Here is a 24,009-nt window from a genome sequence, read left to right as displayed (position 1 = left end):
AATAAAACGGTTAGGCCAAGCTATAATTATATTTCTAAAAAATAAAATTTAGGTTAAAACTAATTACATGTTAGGATTAATTTGGGGTTAAAATCGGAAGTTTGAAAAGTTCATGGCCAATTTAGAATGATGGTCATAGATTGAGGATAAAATTGGACTGTTCAAAAGTTCGACGAATAATTTAGAATTATAATTATAGCTTAAGGATGAAATTATAACTTTATGTTCTTGAAAACTGATTTAAAATTAAAATAATAATTTTGAGACGTATGATGTAATTAACTAAAAGAACATCAATTTAAAGCTCTTTCGTAACTCTTGAAGCAATTGAAACCCATTCAATCTAAAATGTATATAACTTTATTGCAATAAATAATGGATAATACAATTTCTTATAAGTTAGGGATATTTTCTAAATTAAGTACCTATTTTGAAGGAAAAAAATTAACAAAAAGTATAATTTAAACATCCATTTTTAATTATAATAAACCGTTACATGAAATCCATTATATTCAAAATTTTGATATTGATTTAGAGAATTCATGTACCAAAAGTATAACACTTGATAAATATAGTACCAAAATAGTTATAAAAAATATAGGTACCACATTTATAAAAGTGACAAATTAAGGCATTGAATGTAATGTTAATTTGGTTAAAATCACGGCTTATAAATAGGAACAAATTTTGGCATTAAGTATTATTTTAAACCTATAGAAAATTTGGTAAAAAATCTCTTAGTTGACATCTCTCATCTCCCTTAGATTGTGGGTTCAATACTCCTTACGAATAAAATTATCTTCCACTCTCCCTAGGTAGAAATTGTAAAAAAATAAAATAAAATAAAAGCCAATAGAAAGTTGACATGTGGCTTTGATTAAATAATTAATTTTTAATCAATTAAAATTAAATTTGTAACATCCCAAACTATGGGTTAGTGACTAAATTGTAAAATTTTAAAATTTGATGATTAAAGTGGAAAAGTTGAATAGTTCAATGACTTATTTAATAATAATTCATGAAGGGTTATTAGTAATTATTAAAAGAATGAGAGGGCAAAATGGTCATTTGATAGGAAATATATTTTCCCCCTATATATGAATGAATCACGTGGGGAAAAGGGGAAGTTATCTTCTTCTTCTCCATCGTGAGCAAAAGAGCAAATGTAAGATTTCTTAATTTTTGATTATTAGCTGAATTTTAAGTTGGGTTTTGATCATTAGATGATAACTAAGTTTAAGGAGACCTTCAGTTGTCTTATAATCAAAAGATGAAAAAGTTATAAGAGATTAAAGAAAATGAGGTTTTAATTGAATTTATGGAAAAGAGTTGATAAGTTGAATTTGAAGTTAAATTTGACTTGTCATCATGCTAATTAAGGAATATGAAGTGTTAGAATTGTATTTAGAACATATTGAAATTTGAGTATGATTATTGAATTACGTATGAGGGATATGATTTTGAGGTTAAAGATGGTTTTCATGGATATAAGTTGGTTTAAGTAATGTTGGTTGGGTTTAATGACATGATAGGGGTTTAAAATAGAAGAATTGAGTGAAGAATTGATGATTTTCGGGCTTAAAATACAATTTTTGGGCATAGGGAATCGGTACCCTATGAAGGGGTATCGATACCCCCTTTTGAATGAAAATTCCAGTATGTGTAGGGGGAACAGATTCCCCCTAAATGAAAAAATGGAATTTGGTTCATTAAACTGGCTTAAGTTATTAACATCAAGTTTAAAGTTTAGGCTTATGATAGTTGTTTTGAAATGTTATATTTATGTAGATATTGAGCCTAAACAAGTTCTGGAATAATCAAAGGATTAGGATCGAATCAAAGCAAAGCTAAGGTGAGTGAAAATTTAATTTGTACCTATGTTATAGAATAAACATTGGCTTGCGATGAGCCAGTGACGGGGTTACTATGGTAAGAAGTGACTCCTAAAATGTTATTTGATTGTGATATATGCATAACATGATATATGGATATTTTATACATCATTGGGTAATATTTGCGATAAGTATATTTCTCATGTTGGAATGCATGATTCCATAAGTACAAGTATGTGATTGATATGATGCTTATATGTGCATGAGTACATGAAAGTGGGTATATGTGTCATATGTTATTTTATGTGACATGATTTACATGATTACATGTATATACGATATGTGATATTGAACTACATGAATATATGAGAATATGATATCAGCTGTGTGATATGTTTGACATGTTATTTTATGTGACATGATTGATGTGAATATATGAGAATAAAATATGAGATACGTGAATCTAATATATGTGAATACATTCATATGTGAGCAAGATATGACATACATGTTTATATGAACACATGAGAAATGATATAAGCTATATGGTACGATCTACATGATTATATGCACATGTGATATATGTGATATGATATGAACCTATGTGATATGGGCTATATGAAAAAGAATCTATGAGATCATATAATAATGATACAAATGATGTGAACTGTTATAAATGATAATGCCCATGATATGTGATATGAGAGCTAGGGGTATAGTTGGCATGCCAAGAGTCGAGGGTTACATATGTCCTATGAGTCATATGATCGGTCATTCGGGACACAAACATCCTTTGGGATGATAAGTCTTTCGGGACACATATTACATCTTTCGGGATGACAGGTCCTTCGGGACACAATTATACGAGCTGTGGTGACAACATGTGTGTGCACAACCTCAAAGTACTCACATATCTTAAGTTCTCAGTACTATACATGGGCTAATGCATATATAATATATGGGCTAATACATGGGCTAATACATTGACTAATACATGGGTTAATATATGGTATTATAAAAGATATCAGTACGGTACATGGGATTATAAAAGATATCAATATTGTATATGGGCCTACAAAGGATATCAAAAGTATACATAGAATAATATATGGATTATTAAAAGAGATAACATAAATACATTGTACAGTTAAAACTCTATAAATTAATAATGTCTTATTAATAATTATTAATTTAAAGAGTTTTTAAGTAATTATACTGTACATACCAAACAAAAAGGTAAATTAGTCTATGCCTCTTAGAATTACGTTGCAGCGGACCTTGGGGCTTAACGTAAATTAGTAACTACTGTGTTCATATGCATTGGAAATCAATAATGACTTTTGAAGTACAGTAAATGTAAACAAGAGGAACAAATTTGTTCAATGTATTTGTAAACAAGTTTGGAATATATAAATTACATGTATGTGTTAGAGTATTCAAACCATATCTCACAAGATGGCTTCTCATCTAAAAGGTGTTGTAAAATCAACTATGTCAGATCAAATACGTAAGGAGTTGTGTGAGTACAAGAGAGATAATCCTGCAAGCACACAAAAAGACTTGCAGAGATGGCTTGAGGCAAAATTTCAGTTGAAAGTTAGTCAAGGAACAATATCAAACACACTTAAGCGGTCAGATGACTATCTCTCTGCTGAAATAGAAAAGGGAAGAGCAGAGATCAAAAGACACAAACCATCAAAATATCCTGACATGGAGAAGATTGTTTATGAGTGGTTTCTCTAGCATTAAGAACGTGCGAATATCACAGGAGAATTAATTTTGCAGAAGGCAAGAGATACAATGAAACTCGTGTACCCTCATGATGATTCATATTTTAACTTCTCTATAGGATGGCTTGGGAAATTCAAGCATCGACATGGCATAAAGTCATTTCGTCGTTTTGGCGAGAGTGGGTCTGTTGATGTACAATACATGGAGCAGAAATTGGTATCGATTCGGGAGAAAATTGATCAGTTCCCTATGAAAGATGTTTTCAATATGGATGAAACTGGGTTGTTTTATAGGCTACAAGCTGATCATTCACTGACAACAAAACAACTTGAAGGAAGAAAACAAGATAAAGAAAGGCTGACGGTAGTTATTTGTTGCAATGAAGATGGCTCTGAAAAAATCCCTCTATGGATTATTGGGAAATATGCAAAGCCTCGTTGCTTCAAGAATGTTAACATGAATAGCTTGGATTGTCAGTATCGAGCTAACAAAAAATCATGGATGACTAGTGTGCTTTTTGATGAATATGTTCGTTCATTTGACCAAATGATGTATGGTAGAAGAGTTCTACTTGTGGTGGATAATTGTCCAGCACATCCAAGAAATATTGAAGGGCTAAGAAACGTTGAGTTGTTCTTCTTGCCACCCAACATGACATCAAAGATTCAACCTTGCGATGCTGGGATAATAAGAGCTTTCAAGATGCATTACCGTAGAAGGTTTTACCGCAAAATATTGGAAGGTTAAGAGGTGGGACAATTCGATCCAGGGAAGATAAATGTCCTTGATGCTATCAATTTGGAAATCCCATCTTGGACGATAGATGTTCGAAAAGAAACAATAGCGAATTGCTTCCGACACTGTAAAATTCGTTCAGCTAGTGACGTTGCAAGAAATTTGGATGAATCCACTTTTGATGAAGAAACTCAAGACCTCGAAACTATGATCAATCAATGTGGCTATCGTAATAAGATGGATATCGACAATCTAATGAACTACCCAGGTGAAAATGAAGCATGTTCGGAGGTTCAGAGTTTAGAAGATATTGTGGGTACTATCATTGAGAACAATGCAGAGGATGACGGCGAAGATGATACGGTGTCTTTGGAGCCTGTTACGCGAAAAGAAGCACTTATGGCGTCGAACACTTTTCACAACTTTATGATACAATACAAAAATACAACACCTGAGCTATTGGATACAATAAGAAAAATTAGAGATGAGCTCCAAATAGACTTGAACTTTAAAGGAGAACATACAACTATTGAATCATATTTCAATATAGTGTAATTTTTTTTTTCAATTTCTATGAATTATTAATTTATGATTTTCTTGGGACCGAAAATTATAAAGGGATCTCACGAAAAATTATTATCTTATTATTTTATCGAGTTTTTCAATTTTTTACATTAGCCCAAGTCGGGACCGGACAAATTTATTATTTTAGAGAGTTTATTAATTTACCGAGTATTAATTTAAAGAGTTTCTACTGTATGTGATGTGTATGCTTGGTTATATGAAATACATTACATGATTTATATGTGATACTGTGTGTATTGCTTAGTTAAATGTATTATATGATATGTTACAAATGTTACGTACAAGATGACATGTTTTAAATGGGTTCATGATAATGATATTGATGTTGAGAATGATAGAGATCATTATAATGATGTCATATGTACATGTATGCATTTTGTTATGTGAAATGTTCTATGGTTTCTATTCTATGCTTTATATGTCACACTAAGTCGTTGACTTAGTGTGTGATTATTTCACACGTAGGATCCGAGAAGAAGAAGAATGATAAAAGTTAAGCAAGACAGATCAGTTTCTCCTTTCCAAAGATCATATCAGAAAAGAATTGAATAATATGTATTTTGTAAACTGATTATAGTTGGCATGTAATTAAAGATTTGAATCTGCTATGAGCTAATAAGTTTTAATAAAATCTTATGATTTTATTTTATGAAAAGTATTAATTCATATTTATTGAAAGTTTTAAAATTATTCATTATTTTATACAAATAAATGTTTTGAAAAGTCAATGTGACACCTCAGACTCGTATCCGGGTCGGGTACAAGTTGGGGGTGTTACAAAATTAATTAAAGCCAAATTAATTATTTAACCAATGTGATACGTCAAGTTTTCATTATCTTTCAATTTTTTAAAACAAAGATTAAATTTGAAAAGAAGGTTTATTTCCATATACTTAGGTAGATAAGTATGTATTATGTCGAACCATAACAATCAATTTGTAGAGTATATACTCATACAAATGGATAATATGACAGGAACCATATTTGAACTGGTGACACGACAATTTTCAGTCCTCTGGTCTACCAACTGAGCTATCCCGACCATTTCCGACGCATTATCTTCATAATATCAGATGACTTGGATTAATGTCAACCAAAAATGAGAAAAAAAATAATTAAAAAGTATGAAATTAAAAGTCTCAAACGAAAACTTCTTTATCTTTAAAAGGAAGACTTTATAAATTATAATATGATTAATCATATGGATTACGGGTCATTCAAATAAGTATTCATTGCTCAAGAGATTTGTACCTATAACAAGACTTGTAACATGATAAGAGAACAAAATTATGCTAGAATACGCTTGTAAAATGGTAAAGAATATGATGAATGAGAAACAAAAGGTTTCCCTGAGCATTTTACAAGCGTATCGAATCGTCGGGTTAGGGATAGAGTGGACTCGAACCCTCACAATTTTTAAAGTTGACAGATTTTTCTTTTATTATAAATTTCATTATTGTCGGTATTGATATTGACATGTAAAATTACACTTTATCTTTATTCTCGTCTGATTAATCAAATTTTTCAAAAGATTTATCAGACTATGGATTAATTAGATGAAAGATTTGAAGCACTTGAAAAATCTAATTTAATAAAAATAAATTCTAAGTACTTATCTTTTAAATAAATTCAAAATTTCAGCATAGCAAGGGAGTGAATCCAGAATTAGACATATATATATATATATATATATATAAAAGAAAGAAACTGAAGGAGATAGTGGGGGCCAGTTGTTTAGAAGCGTGCGTCTTAAACCGGCCTTCTCCTCTTTCCTTTCAATTCTCTCTACCCATTCACATTTCACTTGTCATTCTACTTGATCGATATTTAAAGAAGTTTAAATCGACCCAGAATTCGATCTAGTAAAAACTTTATTAATCTGATCCGATTTAAATATATATAATTTTTATTTTTACTATTAATTATATAATTATTCATAGATTAAATATTTTCATTATAAACTCGAACTTGATCTTATCTTTTAAAAAAACTTAATGCAATCTAAATATGATTTTTTTTTAATTAGAAAACAGTCTTATTGGATTTGAGTCAATACCCATCGCTATTAAAGACTGACGTTTGTAACGGTCGATAGAAATTACTCATATCTTCTTAATAAAATTTCACATTTTAATGACATATCTCATTTTTATTAAAAAAACTATTTATTTTTATGTTAAATATATTATTGATAAAAACTATAAAATATATGAATAAAATAAATTTTAATTATATTAATTATAAAATTTGAATAATTAAAACATTTGAGATTAAAGTTCAAAATTTTATAAGAAAATATTATCTGTAACATTTTTATTAAACATAAAAATAGGATTTTAAAACTGTATATATAAAAAGAAAATTCTTGACAACACATCTTGCAGACTTAATGGAGCTTACTTTGATTAAGGTGGTGTTTGTTTTTACTGTGCAAGTTCTTCAAACCACTTATGTATGCGTCGCACAGACCACGCGCAGACATTAGGCTTCGCAGACTGTTTGTTTTTTAGAAGACAGAAGCTCTTCAAACGTCTGCGCGAGCTCTTCTTGGTACAGACTTGATTTTATGTCTTCAAAGGTCTTCAAACCTCTTCAAGAACAATTATAAAATATAGTTATTTATTAAAATAATTTTAAATAATTTAATAAGGTTATTTATTTTAAAATAATTTATTTTAAAATAATTTATTATAAAATAATTTATTTAAAATAATTTATTAGTATGAATTGATTTATTTTAAAATATGGATTGATTTATTTTAAATAATTTATTAGTATGGATTGATTTATTTTAAAATATGGATTGATTTATTTTAAATAATTTATTAGTATAGATTGATTTATTTTAAAATATGGATTGATTTATTATTGTAGTTGTATGGATCGATTTATTTTAAATAATTTATTAGTATGGATTGATTTATTTTAAAATATGGATTGATTTATTTTAAATAATTTATTATTGTAGTTGTATGGATTATTTAAATTTCAGTATTGTAAAACTAAAATTATTTAAATTTTAGTATTGCAAAACTCTTTTAAGTTTAAAAAATCAGTTTATTTATATTTCAGTTCATTTTAGCAGTCTGCAGACGTTAAAAAACAAACAGTCTTCTTCTTGCAGACTGTAGACTTTTGATCCATCTCTTCTGCTGCAGATGCCTGCAGATATAGTCCGCAGACTAAGTCCTTTTACCTCTACAAAAACAAACACCATCTAAGCCAACCAGCGTTGTGTGTGTGTGAGAGAGAGAACTACCCTACTACTCTAATATTTTCATAGTTGAAAAAATAGAACCCATACGATTATTCCTTCCTTTTTCTTCATTCTTTCCCCTTGGTTACCAAACACACCATTCTCTCTCTTTCTCTCCATTTTGTCCCAACACCCTGGCAAAAAAACACCATAATTACCTTGTTGAAGGCAAGAGGGAGGAAATTAGAGCCAGGAATTTTTCTGGAATCTCTTAACTTTCCCCCCCTTCTGGCCTTTAGTTTACTGAAGAATCTTTTCGAACTTTATTTTGTGTGTGTGTGTGTGTTTCGGTTTTTGCTGTTTGATTCGGTCAACGGCCGAGACGTGTGTGATTTTTCATGTTCGTTTTTAGTCTGAATTGAAGGCTCCGTGATTCGTCTACTGGATCATTGATGATGATTTTGGGGATTTAGCTCTTTGAAATCAGAAGTAGCCGACAATAGGGGGGATATGATGGAGCGATTGATTTCCGTTTGTTTATGGTTGATTTTCGTGTTGGATTTGGTTTTCAGAGTTGCGGGAAATGCGGAAGGTTTTTTATCTTTATTTCCTTTTTTTTATTCTCTATTTAATTAGTGTATTTTTTGTTTTCCGATTTTGTTAAGCTTTTAATGTGAAATTGTTGCTTAATAGGTTGAAATTACAAAGTTCTCGATTTAGTAGGTATTGGATTGGTTTATTAATAGCATGAGGTTGACTGCTTGTTTTAAATTTCAATTGAGCTAATTGGTTTCACTGTTATGGATGTAATTTGCCTTCTGATTCACGATTTTTGTAGCTCACTAGTATCTGGCGTTTGGGAAGTACTAATTCCATTGTGTCGGTCCTTTCAACTTATGCCGAAGTTTTTGACCCTCCCAATATTTCACAGAGGGAACCAGAATCTGGGATCATTTAGCCTTAAGCTAGAAAATTGAAGTACATATAACAATAATTCTGAAAACTAGGAACTATATATGCCTAACAATTACTAACATATATGTTTATTGTAACATGCATGCTATAAGAAATTGTCAAAATAAGTAGGTACATGGAAGTTAATAATGCATATTTAAGAAAATACCACATCATTAATGTAGAAATAAGTTTTATGAAAACAAAAGTGTATATAATTATTGAATAAACCAACCAATAACTAAACGATTGTTGAATAATGATTAGAACTTAGAAGTAATCTATATTGAGTGTGTGATTTAAAAGTGTGCAATCATTTATAAATAATTTGATTATTTTGATAACATTAAAGAGGGGGCAACTAGAATTCAGAAAATGGTATAGAACAATTTTGTAGGTAAAATTACACTTTTGGAGATGCAAGGGATGCCATGGCCTCCTTGCTCTCTGCCTGTGTCCCTGCAATATTTTAAATGGTTTTATGATACAGCTTGGTTTCCATTGGAGCTTTTGAAATGTTCTTTAACCTAATTCCTTTTTCAACTTGCTGCTACAAATATGAGAGAAACACACTTCTTTTATTCACCGGTAGTAACAGTAATTGTGAAAGTTCTTGTTTATTTTCCTATTATAGTTATATTTTATCAGAAGATATATATGCTGGTTGCTGTTTGCCGAGTCTGATGTTTTGCTGCCACCAGTGATCTGTTGCTTTTCTTTATATATAAAACAGGTGATGCTTTGAATGCATTGAGGACCAATATGGTTGACCCTAATAATGTGTTGCAAAGTTGGGATCCCACCCTTGTTAATCCTTGTACGTGGTTTCATGTTACATGTGATAATGAAAATAGAGTAACAAGAGTGTAAGTTTACTTTTGCTACTTTCATATATGTTACTTTCGAGTTTATAGTTTCACATATTAAAAGTATTTTCCCTATTTTGAAATCAGCGATCTTGGGAATGCAAATCTCACTGGTCAACTGGTTTCTCAGCTCGGGCAGCTTCCGAATTTGCAGTATTTGTAAGTTGATAATGTTAGACCTGATTATTACTTGCTTCCCAAATTATTAGAATTATTTTAAGCAAAAAGAAAAGGAAAAACATAAATGACTGTAAATCAGAACACCTGCATAGTTTGCCAAATCGTTAATTCCATGCATGGTTGGTTAGGACTTCCTTTAGATGATTTCCCATGATTTGATTTCTGTAGATAGGTTACATTCGGAATCATATTCTTTTAAATTCATAATTGTAGAAAATTGAATAAACAAAACTTTCTAGAATGCCGAGTTAAACTCAAGGTGAAATTCAAGTCCTCCAACCATTGGTGTCAAGGGCACCAGGTGCACTCTAGATGTTAGAACCCCAATTCAAGATGCAAGGACCTTTCCTGGGGAGTCTTGAGGTGATAACTTTATTTGGTGCTGCATTTGTGTGTGCAAGTCCGTGGTTTGACAACAATGAATCTGCCTTAGAAAAGTAGAAGCACTGGTTTTCATTGCTTTTGTTTGGTTTATTTGTTTTTCCATCTTAATCTTGAAGATGTTTGTATTTGATTGGATTTAGTTGCATATTTCATACAAAGATACTTGGATAATGCTTCGATTGAACTTGTTCAAGAATTACTAATATCTCTTCTTTTAAATAACAGGGAGCTTTATAGTAATAACATATCTGGGATAATCCCAGAGGAGCTGGGGAATTTGACGGAATTGGTGAGCTTGGATCTTTACTTGAATGAATTAACCGGACACATCCCAACTACTCTGGGCAACCTTAAAAAACTCCGTTTCTTGTATGAACTCATTTCTCATTTTCATGTGGTTATTTTATCAAATTTCCTTGTGTTCTTGCTTTCTAGTCATAGCTGTTTAGTATAACTAGAAGGTTTTATGCGATGAGATATTTCCTGCCAAAAATGTTATTATTACTAAAAATGTGGTTTCTTATTTATAGTTGGGTTGTTTTGAAAATTTCCTTCTCCAATTATGCATGTAAAATGTTGGTATTAGTCAGTTTTTATAGGGAGAGAGTATATAGGAGATAAACCTATTGGGATAGTGAAACCTATTTCATGTCTTTCAACCCTTCCCCCAACTCGGTGAAATTTTAGCTGTACTTCTAGAAGAAGAAGAGTTATTAGTGTCTGTTTGCTTTGCACTTTTGCTATTGGTTCCTAAAACTGAAAGGGCAAAAAGCATGTCTAGAGGTAAAAACAAATTAAAAAGGTTTAAGAATTATATGCAAAGATACAATCCTTTAGGATGACAAAATGCACAATTCTGCTTCTATCTGGACCAATTATATTATAATAATTGCCATCACTTTTCAACTGTTTGTCCACCGAAAATCAATTCACACAGTGCTAGTGATATCTTCGTCCTGTGGTGTGGGTCTTCACATTGTGATTGTAATGTGTGACCTTGGTGAGGATGTCAAGAATTTGAGTGGGTGGGACTTGGGAATGTGAAGCCCATCCCTTATCTGACGTGAGTGCTTGGACTGAGATGAACCGGATTAAAATGTTTCCCTGAGCAATAGGCTCTTTTCACCCCATATATTTGTTCTAACATGTTTCTATATGCGTGATTTTTTCATCAGTTACATATCTATTTGCCATTATGCAATATATTTTATGCTTTCACTTCCTTTCTGTGGAATAGGCGTCTCAACAACAACACGTTGGATGGAACAATTCCTATGTCCTTAACTGCTATCGACACACTGCAAGTTCTGTGAGTGTTGCTGTTAGAATTCTTCTCCTCATTAGCTGTCTAAGTATGGGGTCAAGAACAGTTATAATGGAGTTGGATGTTATATCATTTGTTGTGCAGGGATCTTTCAAATAATCATCTAACAGGAGATGTTCCAGTTAATGGTTCCTTTTCGCTATTCACTCCTATCAGGTTTCTCTTATCTCAATTTGTTCCCACCCTCACTCGCAACTCCCGTCCCACCACCTGCTTGTTCCCATTTTTCATATTTAAGACTGCCATGCCAGTCTCTTGATTTGCTACATCTTTTTCTGTTTCACAGTTTTGGTAATAATCCACTCAATAATCCTCCACCTGCTCCACCGCCTCCTATCCCACCTACACCTCCAGCTCAATCAGGTATTTTCTCGATTTTATTGTAATTTATTATTTCTTTTTCACTGCTGACAAATCTGAAAATGTGCCTAAATTTGGGGCCTTCTCATATTATTTATTCTTTTTCTTGAGATATTTGTTTGAATTGTTGCATCCACAACTGTTTTGGTGTTACCACATCTTGGTAGCACGCAAAATTGTTGTGAACTGTGTAGCGCTAATCCTGACCTTTCTTAGGTCCTAGTCCTTTTTAAGAAGGTACTTTTAAGTTCAAATTTAAATCTGATGATGAAAGGACTCAAGAATGGTTTTGGGTTCCTTAGTGGACTAGAGCATCGTCTGATCCCTGAGCTCACAAGTTCACCTGGTTGAAATGTTGCCTGCTCAGTTGGCGTTGTTACTGGCTGAAAATGTTAATTAACGATAAGATTCTTGATGTAGGTGAACTGACAATATGTGTATATATTCTTCATACTGGCAGGTATTAGTTCCACTGGTGCTATTGCTGGAGGAGTTGCTGCTGGTGCTGCCCTGCTGTTTGCAGCTCCTGCAATTGTACTTGCTTTGTGGAGAAAGAAGACACCGCAGGATCATTTCTTTGATGTACCTGGTTAGTGATTTTTCAAAATATAGTTTTTCTTAATATTATTTCATTGTGTATGCATTTACCTTTTCGTTGTTTTTTAGCTGAGGAGGACCCGGAAGTTCATTTGGGACAACTGAAAAGGTTTTCTTTGCGAGAACTACAAGTTGCAACGGATAATTTTAGCAACAGAAACATCCTGGGCAGAGGAGGTTTTGGTAAAGTTTATAAAGGTCGCTTGGCTGATGGTTCTCTAGTTGCAGTAAAAAGATTGAAAGAGGAGCGTACTCAAGGTGGGGAGTTGCAGTTCCAAACAGAAGTAGAAATGATAAGTATGGCTGTCCATAGGAATCTACTACGACTCCGTGGCTTTTGTATGACCCCTACAGAACGGCTGCTAGTCTATCCCTTTATGGTTAATGGTAGTGTTGCATCTTGTTTAAGAGGTACATGGTGTTTTCTCCTTGTTTATTTCTTTAGTTGTATCTTTCCTGTTTCTCCAATGCCGCCTCTATTATACGTGTTACTTCTTTTATATCTATGTTCTTTTTGTTACCACTTTTTTCCAATATCAATTATACAAGCTTGTGAGAGCTTCAGTTATCAGTATCTGCTTTACTACTTATTCACTTGGAAAACAAAATTTAAAATACCATCACATCTTGTTTTCTTGTTTTAAAATGTTTTAACTTTCATTTTATAAAGTTACATTTTCAGTAAATGCTGGTTGCGTTTAAATCGAAGTGGAATTTTGAGAAATTTATGGAGAAACCAAATACTTTGTGAGCTCCTCTTGTTAGAATGGGCTATCTACTAATCTGTTTTTATGTTCCCTAGAGCGTTCTGAGTCTGAACCAGCACTTGATTGGGCTATAAGGAAAATAATTGCACTTGGTTCTGCAAGGGGGCTTGCATATTTGCATGATCATTGTGACCCTAAGATTATCCACCGTGACGTGAAGGCTGCAAATATATTGTTGGATGAGGAATTTGAAGCAGTTGTCGGAGACTTTGGGCTGGCCAAACTGATGGACTACAAAGATACTCATGTTACGACCGCTGTTCGAGGCACAATTGGTCATATAGCTCCCGAATACCTATCAACTGGGAAGTCGTCAGAGAAAACTGATGTTTTCGGGTATGGTGTTATGCTTCTTGAGCTCATTACAGGACAGAGAGCTTTCGATCTTGCTCGGCTTGCAAATGATGATGATGTCATGTTGCTTGATTGGGTACGTACTGCCTTCCCATTATGTTTGTATTCTAAGTTTGACTTTTGCTGTTCCTGTTCAGTGTTGGAATTATGCAATGCTTGCTTCGCTTGGTTGGCCCCAAGCAATACACTAAGAGTATAATAGCGAAGCTTAATGAAAGTTTTTTGCTAGGTGAAAATGCAGAAGCAGAAAAATAGAAATAGTTGAAACTTGACGGTATTTTCCCTGCAAGATGAAGGCGGAAAAAGGAAAAATTATAGAAATAGTTGTTAAAATTTGTCGACATGTTTATCCTTTCTGTTCATCAGTTTTGTGTACTAGAGTGCATGTTTCAAAATTGTCACTGTCATTTTAGATGAGCATTGATTTCGAACAAGGCCACGTTTGCATGTTTCGAAATGGTGTTGTCTTTGTTGATTGCAATCTTTGTTGCTTAGACTCTTCATTCAGGTACCTATGTCTGCAATCTGTGAACTTGATAGCAATGCTGAAATTTCAGGTGAAAGGTCTTCTGAGTGACAGGAAGTTGGAAACGCTGGTAGATTCGGATCTCAGCGGCAATTACGTAGACGAAGAGGTGGAGCAGCTAATCCAGGTGGCTCTATTGTGCACTCAAAGCACCCCAATGGAACGACCAAAGATGGCTGAAGTGGTGAGGATGCTGGAAGGCGACGGCTTGGCTGAAAGATGGGAAGAGTGGCAGAAAGACGAAATTGTCCGCCAAGAGTTCAACCATGGCCACTACTTCAACCACCACCAACCCAATGGGAATTGGATCATTGCAGACTCCACTTCTCACATCCCTCCAGACGAATTATCCGGTCCAAGATGACCTACTCCGACATGCCGCCACAAAAATACATAACAAGGGTCTTTCTACAACACCTTGTCTTGCTATTTTAGACTGTTCATTGTTCACATTTGTGCATATAGTTCCTTTTTTGCTCCCATTGATGCTGTTGTAATTTATATTTACATGTTGTACGGAATTGTTTACTCTTGCGTCTCTGTAAACTTTATAGGATTGCCTTGCCAAATGCCAACTGTAGAGTGGAGAAAACATTATTAGGTGTGCTAGCCAAAAAGGGTAGAAGACCACCCAATGTTATTTTGGTGTACTTAAACGTTAGCCAAGACTTTACGATGAATAAATACAGTAAAATTCCATTTACCACCCAATGTTCAACAATCAATCAACACCGGTCAATGGTTGCTTTAACGATCGGTCAACGTCGGTCAATATTTCTAACTAAAATCAAAATAACTAACAGGAATATTAAAATATCTTTATTTATTTTTTATAACCATATCTATTAATCAGTCTTTTCTAATTATTTTTAAATAAAATTATTTTTATTTATTGAAAATTAATTCAAACGAATTGAATCGATCAAAAACAGTCTATTTAATAGAATCTAATTTTAAGTGAATGAATTTGCCAATAATTCAAACCACTGAACAAAAAGTAAACAGTTGTCCACTATAACCATTGAATAAAAGCATCTAGTATTCAAGATTTCTCGCCGTTATTTTTTATGGTTTAATATACTTGTAGCACCTTGAAATGCACAATTTGTAAACTTTAAGTACTTAAAAGTTCCTTTTCTTTAATTATTTTTTAAGAATTACTCTCTAATGTTATCATTATTTTCACTTTTCATCCTAGCAGTTGATCGGTGGCATAAAATTATTGGTAAGTATTTGATCGAGTTAAATAATTTTTTTAGTTAATTGAGTCGATAAGTTCTATTTTATAACTCAATTTTTTTTAAAATTTTTTGAGACAAGTTTATGGATTTTGAGTCTAGTCAAGTTATTCAAGTTTCTATTTAAATTTAATTATAAATATTTATAATGTTATGATACTTAATTGATTTTAAAAGATTTTTTATAACCATGTACTATATATATATATATATATATTCATATTTTTTTATATGTGACATATATATATATCATGCATAGTTGAGTGACTCGACTGAACTTGAAAATCAATCCTTTAATTAATAAAAAATAAAATTATATGAATCATATTTTATAAACTCATTTCTTTTTAATTTTTTAAGTTTAATTTATAAAATAACAAATTGTTCTGAATTTTTAACGTTGAATCAAGTAAAAAGAATTCCATTTTTCGCCAATTTTCATTCACCTTCATGGAATACTCACATAAGATCACATTATAACATTAGATAGTGCTACATAATAAAAACTAAAAAATCTTGAAAATTTTTAAATTGTTATTTTATTTTTTCAATTCTTTAATAAAAATCATATTATTTTAAAAATACTTGATAGTTTGTTTAGGTTTACTATAAAAATAAGTGCTCAAACTATACCTAAAGTTAATTTTAAGTGCTTAAAGAATTTTTCGTTAAAATTACGTATCGAACGTTTTTAACGTTATACTTTTAGGTTTTTTTGACGTTATATTTTTAAGCTTAATACAAACATAAGTGCTCAAACTATACCTGAAGTTAATTTTAAGTACTTAAAGAATTTTTCGTTTAAAATAATTGTCTAACGCTTCCAACGTTATACTTTTAGGTGTCTGATGTTTCTAATGTTACACAATGTATAACTCTTTAGTTTTACACAAACTTAAGACCGTTAGATTAGTGAAAATAGATGGTTGAGATTAATAGTAGAAAATGAGGAAAAAAACAAGTAGTCAATATCAACAATCTAGTTTCACTCATCCAACAGTATGTGTAAAACTAAAGAGTTTTATATTTTATAAGTCGATTTTAACCCATGTATATTATTTTAACAAATAATTACGATGTCATTGATATTAGTCTTGTGCTCACGTTAAAATTAACGGTTAATTACCCATTCATACATAAAGTATACCTAATTCTCAGTTTTATATATAATGTTTAAAAATTCTTGATTTTATACATGATGTTTTATACCTGTAACAGGTTCACCCATTTCCGTCACGAAAAATATCGTGGAACCTTAACAAAATGCCATGTGACACTTCAGAAATGGGTGACGAGCGTGCCATGTGGCACTCATTTAAAGTGCCACATCACCTTCTGTGATGGAAATGAGTGAACATGTTAACAGTAGAAAACACCATGTATGCAATCGAGAATTTTTAAACATTATGTATCTAATTGAGAATTGAGTATACTTAATGTATGAATAGGGTAATTAACCCTAAAATTAACAGGTCGTTGCCACATATTGGCATTAACTGTTTAATATTTCTGTTCGCAGGTCGTTGCACAAATGTACCTCGCAAAGTAAACTTGGAAAAGCTGCAGAATAACTATTTGTTTCCGGAGGTTATTGTTAAAATCTCATATTACTTCCACTTTTCTAGGAATTAGATCATCTATTCTTACAAGTTTAAAATGTTAGCTTCACATAAGCACTTCTGTATAATTAGAGTGAAGAACATTTGTAGCCCTTCTTTTGTCACTGGTTATGGAAATTGATTCTCACACCACTGATTTTCTTAAGCTGAAACTATATTTCCCCCCCCCCCCTTTTTAATGATTGAATTGATTCTTGAAGCACAAGAAATTGTTGCCTTTTCAGCTTGTCCTTGGTTTCATCCGTTCTACCAGGCTCTTTACATATTCTAAAACTACCACTGCTTGGGTTTCTCTTGGGCATCCTATGTGACCCAACATTGGGCCATTTTCTGGTTCTATTAGTTCTAATTGGATTCTAACCAGATTTCAAAGCGGGAGCTGCAGCAACTGGAAAAGTTTCCAAATGCAAAAGTGATTTGCCTTGGTATTGGTGACACCACAGAGCCCATTCCTGAGCAAATCAGCCTTAGCATGGCTAATGTAAGTCTTGGTCAATTCCAGTCTGTTGTAATTTGTGTTGCTATAGCCTTTTAGGTTAAGAATCCAAAATAAGGATCTCAATGGAACTGGCTTATGTTAACATTAACTTCTCTTAGAATTTTCAAACATAAGGCTGTTAAGCTTGAGGGACAGCTAGCTGATAGCAGTCTAATTCAGGGTTCACCCCAATGCAACTAAACTTGTTCAAAGACTCTTGATTTGTCACCCCTATATTTGAAAGTTTTTGAACCTGCCAATAAATTTTGGTAGTCATCATTCTGTCCCAAGTTTAAATTTAATACTTAAGAAAGATGCACCTAAACAAAGAGTTCATGGGGTTAGATTAGACACCTGTCTTCCTGCTTGCAGAAAGTGTTTTTTACCTAAGGCCAGTGTTGTCTTGGTGCACACCTTGGTGCTGAAAACATACGGTATATAATCGATTTTATGCCTTTTGGAGCTATCTTAAATAATCCAATGACTGCCTTTGTGATGTGAGAAAAATGACTTCATTTATTGACTCTGCTTATGCAACCTATATTTCTGATGACAGTCCTAAATCAATCTTTGAAATTCCTGGCTCCAAAGAGGTATGCTGCTGTCATGGCATCTAACTAAGAAAAAACTCCTACTTTAGTCTTACTCTTCTGCATGGAAGGTTACTTTCGATAGATTAATCTCTAATAAAGTGGGACTAAATCCAAGAGACCAGTTAACTTTTGTTGGACTACTGTTGCTTACGAGGTTTTGGCTAATGATTAGCTATTTAGGAATGGTATATGGAAAATTATGGAACCTTTGGAGAAGAATTCCTTCATTTTGTGGTTAATTAGACTTGATAAAAATCTTACCATTTTAACAAGTATTTGCATTTTCAATAGTATAATTGTTTGATGGGGTTAATGAGAAAATAAATTTCATGGTTCTTGATTAAATCCACCAGTTGTCCGTATACAAAGAATGTGAGATACCTGGATGGAAAAAATGAATTTTAAATTCATTCTCTTGGGATATCTGAGATGGCACAGAGCCTCAGACCATAGTTTGTTAATTTGCTTCATGAAGCACGGTACATCAATTTATATATATTTTTAGCTTGTCCTTTGTCTTTAGACTGAAAAGGAAAAGAACATTTCCTCAGGTTGCAATTGAAATTTCGTCCTTCTCCAAGTTTGCCGGGTTCACGGGAGCTTGTCTTGGTTGGACGGTAGTCCCCGAAGAACTCTTGTTTTCAGGTGGGTCTCCTGTCATACACGACTTCAATCGCATTGTTTGCACCTGCTTCAATGGAGCATCCAATATAGCTCAGGCTGGTGGACTAGCATGCCTTTCTCCAGAAGGTTTCCAGGTTAGTGCAAATGCTAGTAGCAAATCCAACAAAGCCTTGCACATAAATTTTGAGCTTTGGCATCAAATGTGTATTAGGGTACAAGGGTTTACCGGTATTTTGCTTGCAGGCATAGGCATATTAATGGATCCAATTTCTGAAAACCCATTAGTCACAACAAGATCTCCCACAATATAACAGTGATTATAGCAGTTACCTGTCTCTGTTTCTGTAGATATGCCCGCAGTCGACTTTAATGAGATGCTTCGTTTGACTGAAATATTCTTATGGATAAGTTTCTTTGTTGGAGTTAACTGAAAATCATACTATAAATTGTGAATTTTTTAAGCTTTTGTTAATACCTCAATAGCTTTGGGAGGGATTGCTTGCGCAAAAAGGTTATTTGAACCAAGCAGAGGTGAAGATCATCTCAAATAGTTATTTATCAACCTGATTTAGTATATAAACGTACTTTTTGTGTTTATTAGAGAAGGTAAACTGTTACTCGGATTTGAGCCAAACCTTTGAAGAGGAATAGTAGTAGGTGAAAGAATATAGTTTTGACATGCAAGTCTAACAAAATATACTCTACACTCTGATGCTAGTCCAACAAAATACAATCTAGATAACCAGGCCTGCTGAATTTGTCTCTTTGATAATTTTCAGGCTATCCGCACAGTGATCGACTACTACAAGGAGAATGCGAGGATATTGGTAGACACATTTGCCTATCTTGGTTTAGAAGTTTATGGCGGTGTCAACGCCCTGTATGTTTGGGTGCATTTTCCAGGTTCGAAATCATGGAATGTATTCGCAGAAATTCTCAAGAAGACTCATATAATAACAGTGCCGGGGTCTGGTTTTGGTCCTGGTGGAGCCGAGTACATCCGAATCAGTGCATTCGGAAAAGAGTGCGCATCATAGACGCATCTTGGAGGCTGGAAAAACTTTTCTCCATGGGGAGATCCCCCTTTTTAACTGCTGTGTAATATAAAGAATGAAGTGGTTTGCACCAGCCATGCCTTCCCATGGTATATATGTAATATAAATTATAATAAAATAACCATGTAACAAAGTGCACTGCTGTGTAAGTTGAATCCCATGGACTGATATACAAGTGTTAATCATTATTATTATTATTATTATTGGTTCTGAAATTGTGAAATACGCTAGGTATTTTTTGGTATATAATCACAAATATGTATTTTCTTACAATTTTTAAAATAATTTTTTATAATTTTTTTGGGTAAATGTTAATGTCATTTATAATTTTTTGGTATAATTTTTCGAGTACACGCAGCCTGGCCCTCAAAATAATTTCATCCCCGATTTAACAATCACTCCGAGAACAGATATCATCTTTTGTTCGCTAAATAATCCTACAGGTAATGCTGCAACAATTAAGCAATTACGGTTGCTTGTATAATTCGCAAGGGATAATGGATCGATAATTATTTTTGACCCCACTTAAGCGACCTATATCTCCAATGGAAGTCCTAAATCGATCTCTGAAATTCCCGACGCCAAAGAGGTACGTTACCGACATGCCATCTAGCTAAGAGAAAAGGTCACTAGTCCTCGAAGAACAACCGGTTTCCTGTCATGCACGATTTGAACCACATCGTATGCGGTTGCTTCAATGGAGCATCCAACATAGCTCATGCTGGTGGACTAGCATGCTTTTCACCAGAAGGTTTCCAGGTAAGTGTAAATGCTAGAAGCAAGTCCAGGAAAGCCTTGTACATAAATGTTCAGCTTTGGCATCAAATGTGTACCATGCTATCCGTAGAACGCAAAGATACCGGTAGACACATTTTCCTCCCTAGGTTTAGAAGTTTATGGAGGTGTCAATGCCCCATATGTTTGGGTGCATTTTCTGGGTTTTGGTCCTGGTGATGCAGAGTATATCAGAATCAGAGTTTTCGGGTAAAGAAAGCGCATCATAGAAGCATCATGGAGGCTGGAAAAACTTTGCTCCAAGAGAGTACAGTAGTTTTCCCAGCCATGCCATCCCATGGCATAATCACCATGTGAAAATAACAAAATAACCTGGTAACAGATGGTTGGCTAAAAATCTTGTCATCCTTTATGTTATACTCTGCAGGAAAGCAATTTGTAACTTTAATCTATATTCTACAAGAACTATATCCATCATCTGGTATTTCTTTTCAAAGTGTTTCTTTTCTTTACATTAAACAAGGATGGGAGGAGAAAAGTTTGTAGCTTGTATAATCATTCTTTCTGATGAAACATATAAGAGCAACAAAACAGTTTTCGGAAAGTATTCCAATGGAGGCACTAAATATTGAGGGTCTGACAACTTACTAGTTCAGAAGATCCGGCCATCCTTGTAGCAACAACCCTCCAAAGAACTGTTTCGGATGTTGTTGCAGGTTCTGCAGGCTCTAGCTGCGCACCGGTAGAGCTATCCGATGAAGATGATGAAGCTGATGGCGAGGAAACATGGTTTTGCACATCAGCCTGCAGGATAGAGATATTGTTGGCATCTTTAGTAATCACATGGATCTTTCCTAGTAAACCGGCAAGCAAATAGGGAGAGCCGGAATCAATAAAGTTGTGAATCGGGACCTCTCCTACAACAACTTTCCAAACATCATCTTGGTAATCATATACCTTAATCCTCACGCTTTCAGGAGAATTAGACAGATCAAGTGCATACAACTCACCATCCACGGTGACACTCAACTTCGTTCCGGCCTGTCTTGCAGGCCAACCATCACCCATTCCTGCCGGCATTTCAACCCATGCATTTACCTTTGGATCATATACCTCCCCTCCGATATCAACAAAAAACGGCCAGCAGTATAAACTCTGAGGCACAAATAATCTTCCCTTATATGATGTAATTCCCGTGGCAATTGGCTTAAGTAGATCAGCCAGAAAAGCAGTGGGTAGAACCTGAGCTTTCGAAAACGGCATGCTAGGAATTTGGGACCATATACCAGTATGAGGATCAAATACTTCAGCAGACTGAAGGGGGGTTAAACCACCATGGCCCTTGGTAAACCCTCCAACAGCGTATAGCCTATTATTTAAGATGGCAGTCTTACAATAGGCTCTACCTGTTAACATTGAATTTACTTCACTCCATGAATTTAGAACTGGATTATACTGCCAAACACACCTCAGGGCTGAAGCTCTAGAGAATCCTCCTAACACATAGAGACTGCCGTCAACAGCACCAATGGCACACCCACAAAATGGCATTCTGTCCAATGCATTCTTCCGCCCAAGCCAACCCCTGACAACATCTGCAATTTTTATCCCGGAGCCGACAACATTCCACATCCGAAGGCTGGCTGAACCTTTCCTGGATTCATCTTCTAAAGCAACATTGGGCATTTGAGGCAACCTCTGCCACCTTCTTGACAATGGGTCCAAAGCATACCACAAAAGCTTGTCACCTTCGACCTTAGTCAATATATAGATCCATTCCTCAGTTGTTCCAAGTTCTTTCCTTGTATTAAAAAGTTCAGTACTCATGATGGCAGCTTTCCAGGCTCGAGACACTAACCTCACATTCAAGTAATTAATCCTTGGAATTCTGGCTAGAATCTGATATGATATTTCATCAGGAAGGCTGGGAATCAATCTCGGATTCTCTTCACAATCACATGATGACATCTTTTGCCTTTTGCACGCTCGATCTTGCGAAATGTGTAAGGGCTCACTCATTCCAGCCCTGGGATTATTTAGACTTAAGAATGCCCCCATTGAAATATTAATCCAGAGAAACCTTTGATGGCAAAGATATTAATCAACAAAAAAGATTATCTGGTATCTGAGACAAGAACAGAAAAGCAGAGTAACATGGAAGGTGTCAAAGTTGAATTATAAGGCCGGAAGCTTTAGTTTACAGTATTGCCATCTGCTTGAAGGAAGAAATTTATAAATAATATGCCCAGCAAATTGAAAAATTAAGCATTAAAAGAAAAAACAAAGTTCAAAGATCACCTTCGAAAAACTTCGCTTTCCATATAAATCAGTTTCAGAACAAATATTCATCAATAAATTGGCAGGTTAAACGTTTTGCATGTATAAGATCAGTAATATCAGAACAATTATAAAGAAAACATTAACAAGTTGCTTCCTTAAGTGTCAATTTTTCTCAGAAACCAATTAAAAGTCAAATAAAAAGGTCAACGTTTTGATCACTTCTCATCCAGCAAGAACAAAAGAGAAAAACCCAAATCCCCAAGTTCAACAGTTCGACAAAGGTTCTTCACAAAAATCCTCAATTAATTCCAAACAAAAAAATTGCAGCAATCGTAAAGCTGAGACAAGTAACAGCTAAATTAAGTAAGAACGATTTATCTACAATCAATTTAACAGCCATGAAACGAATTGAAGAAGAAATTAAAGAACCGACCTTCTATGTTTTAATTCCAAGTGACAAATTTTCCAATAAAACGGCTACGAACAAATTCATGAGCAGTAGAATCTCAGAAAACTAAGCTAAAAGGGCAAAAAAGTTTTCTTCAGCGAAAAGGAGAGAGTTGAAAATAGAAAATAGGGTAAAAAAGAAACCTTAACATCGACGGCGAGATGAAGATAGCCAGTAGACGAATCATTTGAGGTTTTGACCCAATCAATTGGCAATCTGTACAAGAATAGAAGTCTGCGTGAACACTATTATATATATCTTTTAAATGATTTTTTCTTACGTTTATTAAATTTTAAAGTTTTATATATTTTTTTAATAATTAAATTCACTTAATTGAACAATAGAGAAAATTAATATAATATAATCCATTTTTTCTCAATAAAAATCTTCTTATTTCGTATGGTTAATTTCAATCATCTATTTTCAATCATCTAACTATTAATTACAAATTTAAAGGTTTTGCACCGTGACAACAGATCCCACCACGTGTGTACATATATATAAATTTAATAATTGAGTGATTACAAGATAATATCTATTTAAATTTT

The 24,009-nt window shown here is 33.6% G+C and overlaps 3 protein-coding genes and 1 pseudogene across 4 annotated transcripts; 3 read left to right on the top strand and 1 right to left on the bottom strand.

Moving 5' to 3' along the window:
- The first annotated feature begins 3,281 nt into the window (after positions 1 to 3,281).
- Positions 3,282 to 4,853, top strand: LOC120214963 (annotated as a pseudogene).
- A 3,736-nt stretch (positions 4,854 to 8,589) lies between these two features.
- LOC120214961 (BRASSINOSTEROID INSENSITIVE 1-associated receptor kinase 1-like) lies at positions 8,590 to 14,985 on the top strand. The gene is made up of 11 exons (XM_039212757.1): positions 8,590 to 8,671; positions 9,767 to 9,899; positions 9,987 to 10,058; positions 10,689 to 10,832; positions 11,701 to 11,772; positions 11,872 to 11,943; positions 12,074 to 12,150; positions 12,608 to 12,736; positions 12,814 to 13,155; positions 13,547 to 13,941; positions 14,423 to 14,985. Exons 1-11 carry the CDS (start codon positions 8,590 to 8,592, stop codon positions 14,753 to 14,755), a joined length of 1,851 nt encoding a protein of 616 aa, XP_039068688.1. The 3' UTR covers positions 14,756 to 14,985.
- Positions 14,986 to 18,232: 3,247 nt separating this feature from the next.
- Positions 18,233 to 21,049, top strand: LOC120215043 (probable LL-diaminopimelate aminotransferase, chloroplastic). Its single transcript, XM_039212837.1, has 4 exons — positions 18,233 to 18,319; positions 18,871 to 19,077; positions 19,723 to 19,967; positions 20,989 to 21,049. The coding sequence occupies exons 1-4, from the start codon at positions 18,233 to 18,235 to the stop codon at positions 21,047 to 21,049; spliced, it is 600 nt and encodes a 199-aa protein (XP_039068768.1).
- Positions 21,050 to 21,209: 160 nt separating this feature from the next.
- LOC120214962 (F-box/kelch-repeat protein At1g22040-like) lies at positions 21,210 to 23,707 on the bottom strand. Of its 2 annotated transcripts, none has more exons than XM_039212758.1 (2): positions 23,605 to 23,707; positions 21,210 to 22,858 (listed from the first exon to the last, which is right to left on the bottom strand). In XM_039212758.1, the coding sequence occupies exon 2, from the start codon at positions 22,789 to 22,791 to the stop codon at positions 21,355 to 21,357; it is 1,437 nt and encodes a 478-aa protein (XP_039068689.1). In that variant the 5' UTR covers positions 22,792 to 22,858; positions 23,605 to 23,707; the 3' UTR covers positions 21,210 to 21,354. The 2 variants fall into 2 exon arrangements, with proteins under 2 accessions (XP_039068689.1, XP_039068690.1); XM_039212759.1 differs by lacking the exon at positions 23,605 to 23,707 and adding an exon at positions 23,447 to 23,535.
- Positions 23,708 to 24,009: the final 302 nt, after the last annotated feature.

Source organism: Hibiscus syriacus, unplaced genomic scaffold (assembly GCF_006381635.1).
Source record: "Hibiscus syriacus cultivar Baekdansim isolate YM2019G1 unplaced genomic scaffold, ASM638163v2 tig00110109_pilon, whole genome shotgun sequence".
Taxonomy (NCBI): Eukaryota; Viridiplantae; Streptophyta; class Magnoliopsida; order Malvales; family Malvaceae; genus Hibiscus; species Hibiscus syriacus.
This window is presented reverse-complemented; position numbering and strand designations above follow the sequence as displayed.

Bases quoted from the DNA above. Each gene is read 5' to 3' on its own strand.
- LOC120214961 (XM_039212757.1), top strand. From the start codon at position 8,590: ATGATGGAGCGATTGATTTCCGTTTGTTTATGGTTGATTTTCGTGTTG. The intron at 10,059-10,688 runs GTAAGTTGATAA...TTTAAATAACAG, and splicing joins CTTCCGAATTTGCAGTATTT to GGAGCTTTATAGTAATAACA. The intron at 11,944-12,073 runs GTTTCTCTTATC...TCTGTTTCACAG, and splicing joins TCGCTATTCACTCCTATCAG to TTTTGGTAATAATCCACTCA.
- LOC120215043 (XM_039212837.1), top strand. From the start codon at position 18,233: ATGACTTCATTTATTGACTCTGCTTATGCAACCTATATTTCTGATGAC. The intron at 18,320-18,870 runs GTATGCTGCTGT...ACATTTCCTCAG, and splicing joins AAATTCCTGGCTCCAAAGAG to GTTGCAATTGAAATTTCGTC. The intron at 19,078-19,722 runs GTTAGTGCAAAT...GATAATTTTCAG, and splicing joins TTTCTCCAGAAGGTTTCCAG to GCTATCCGCACAGTGATCGA.
- LOC120214962 (XM_039212758.1), bottom strand. From the start codon at position 22,791: ATGGGGGCATTCTTAAGTCTAAATAATCCCAGGGCTGGAATGAGTGAG.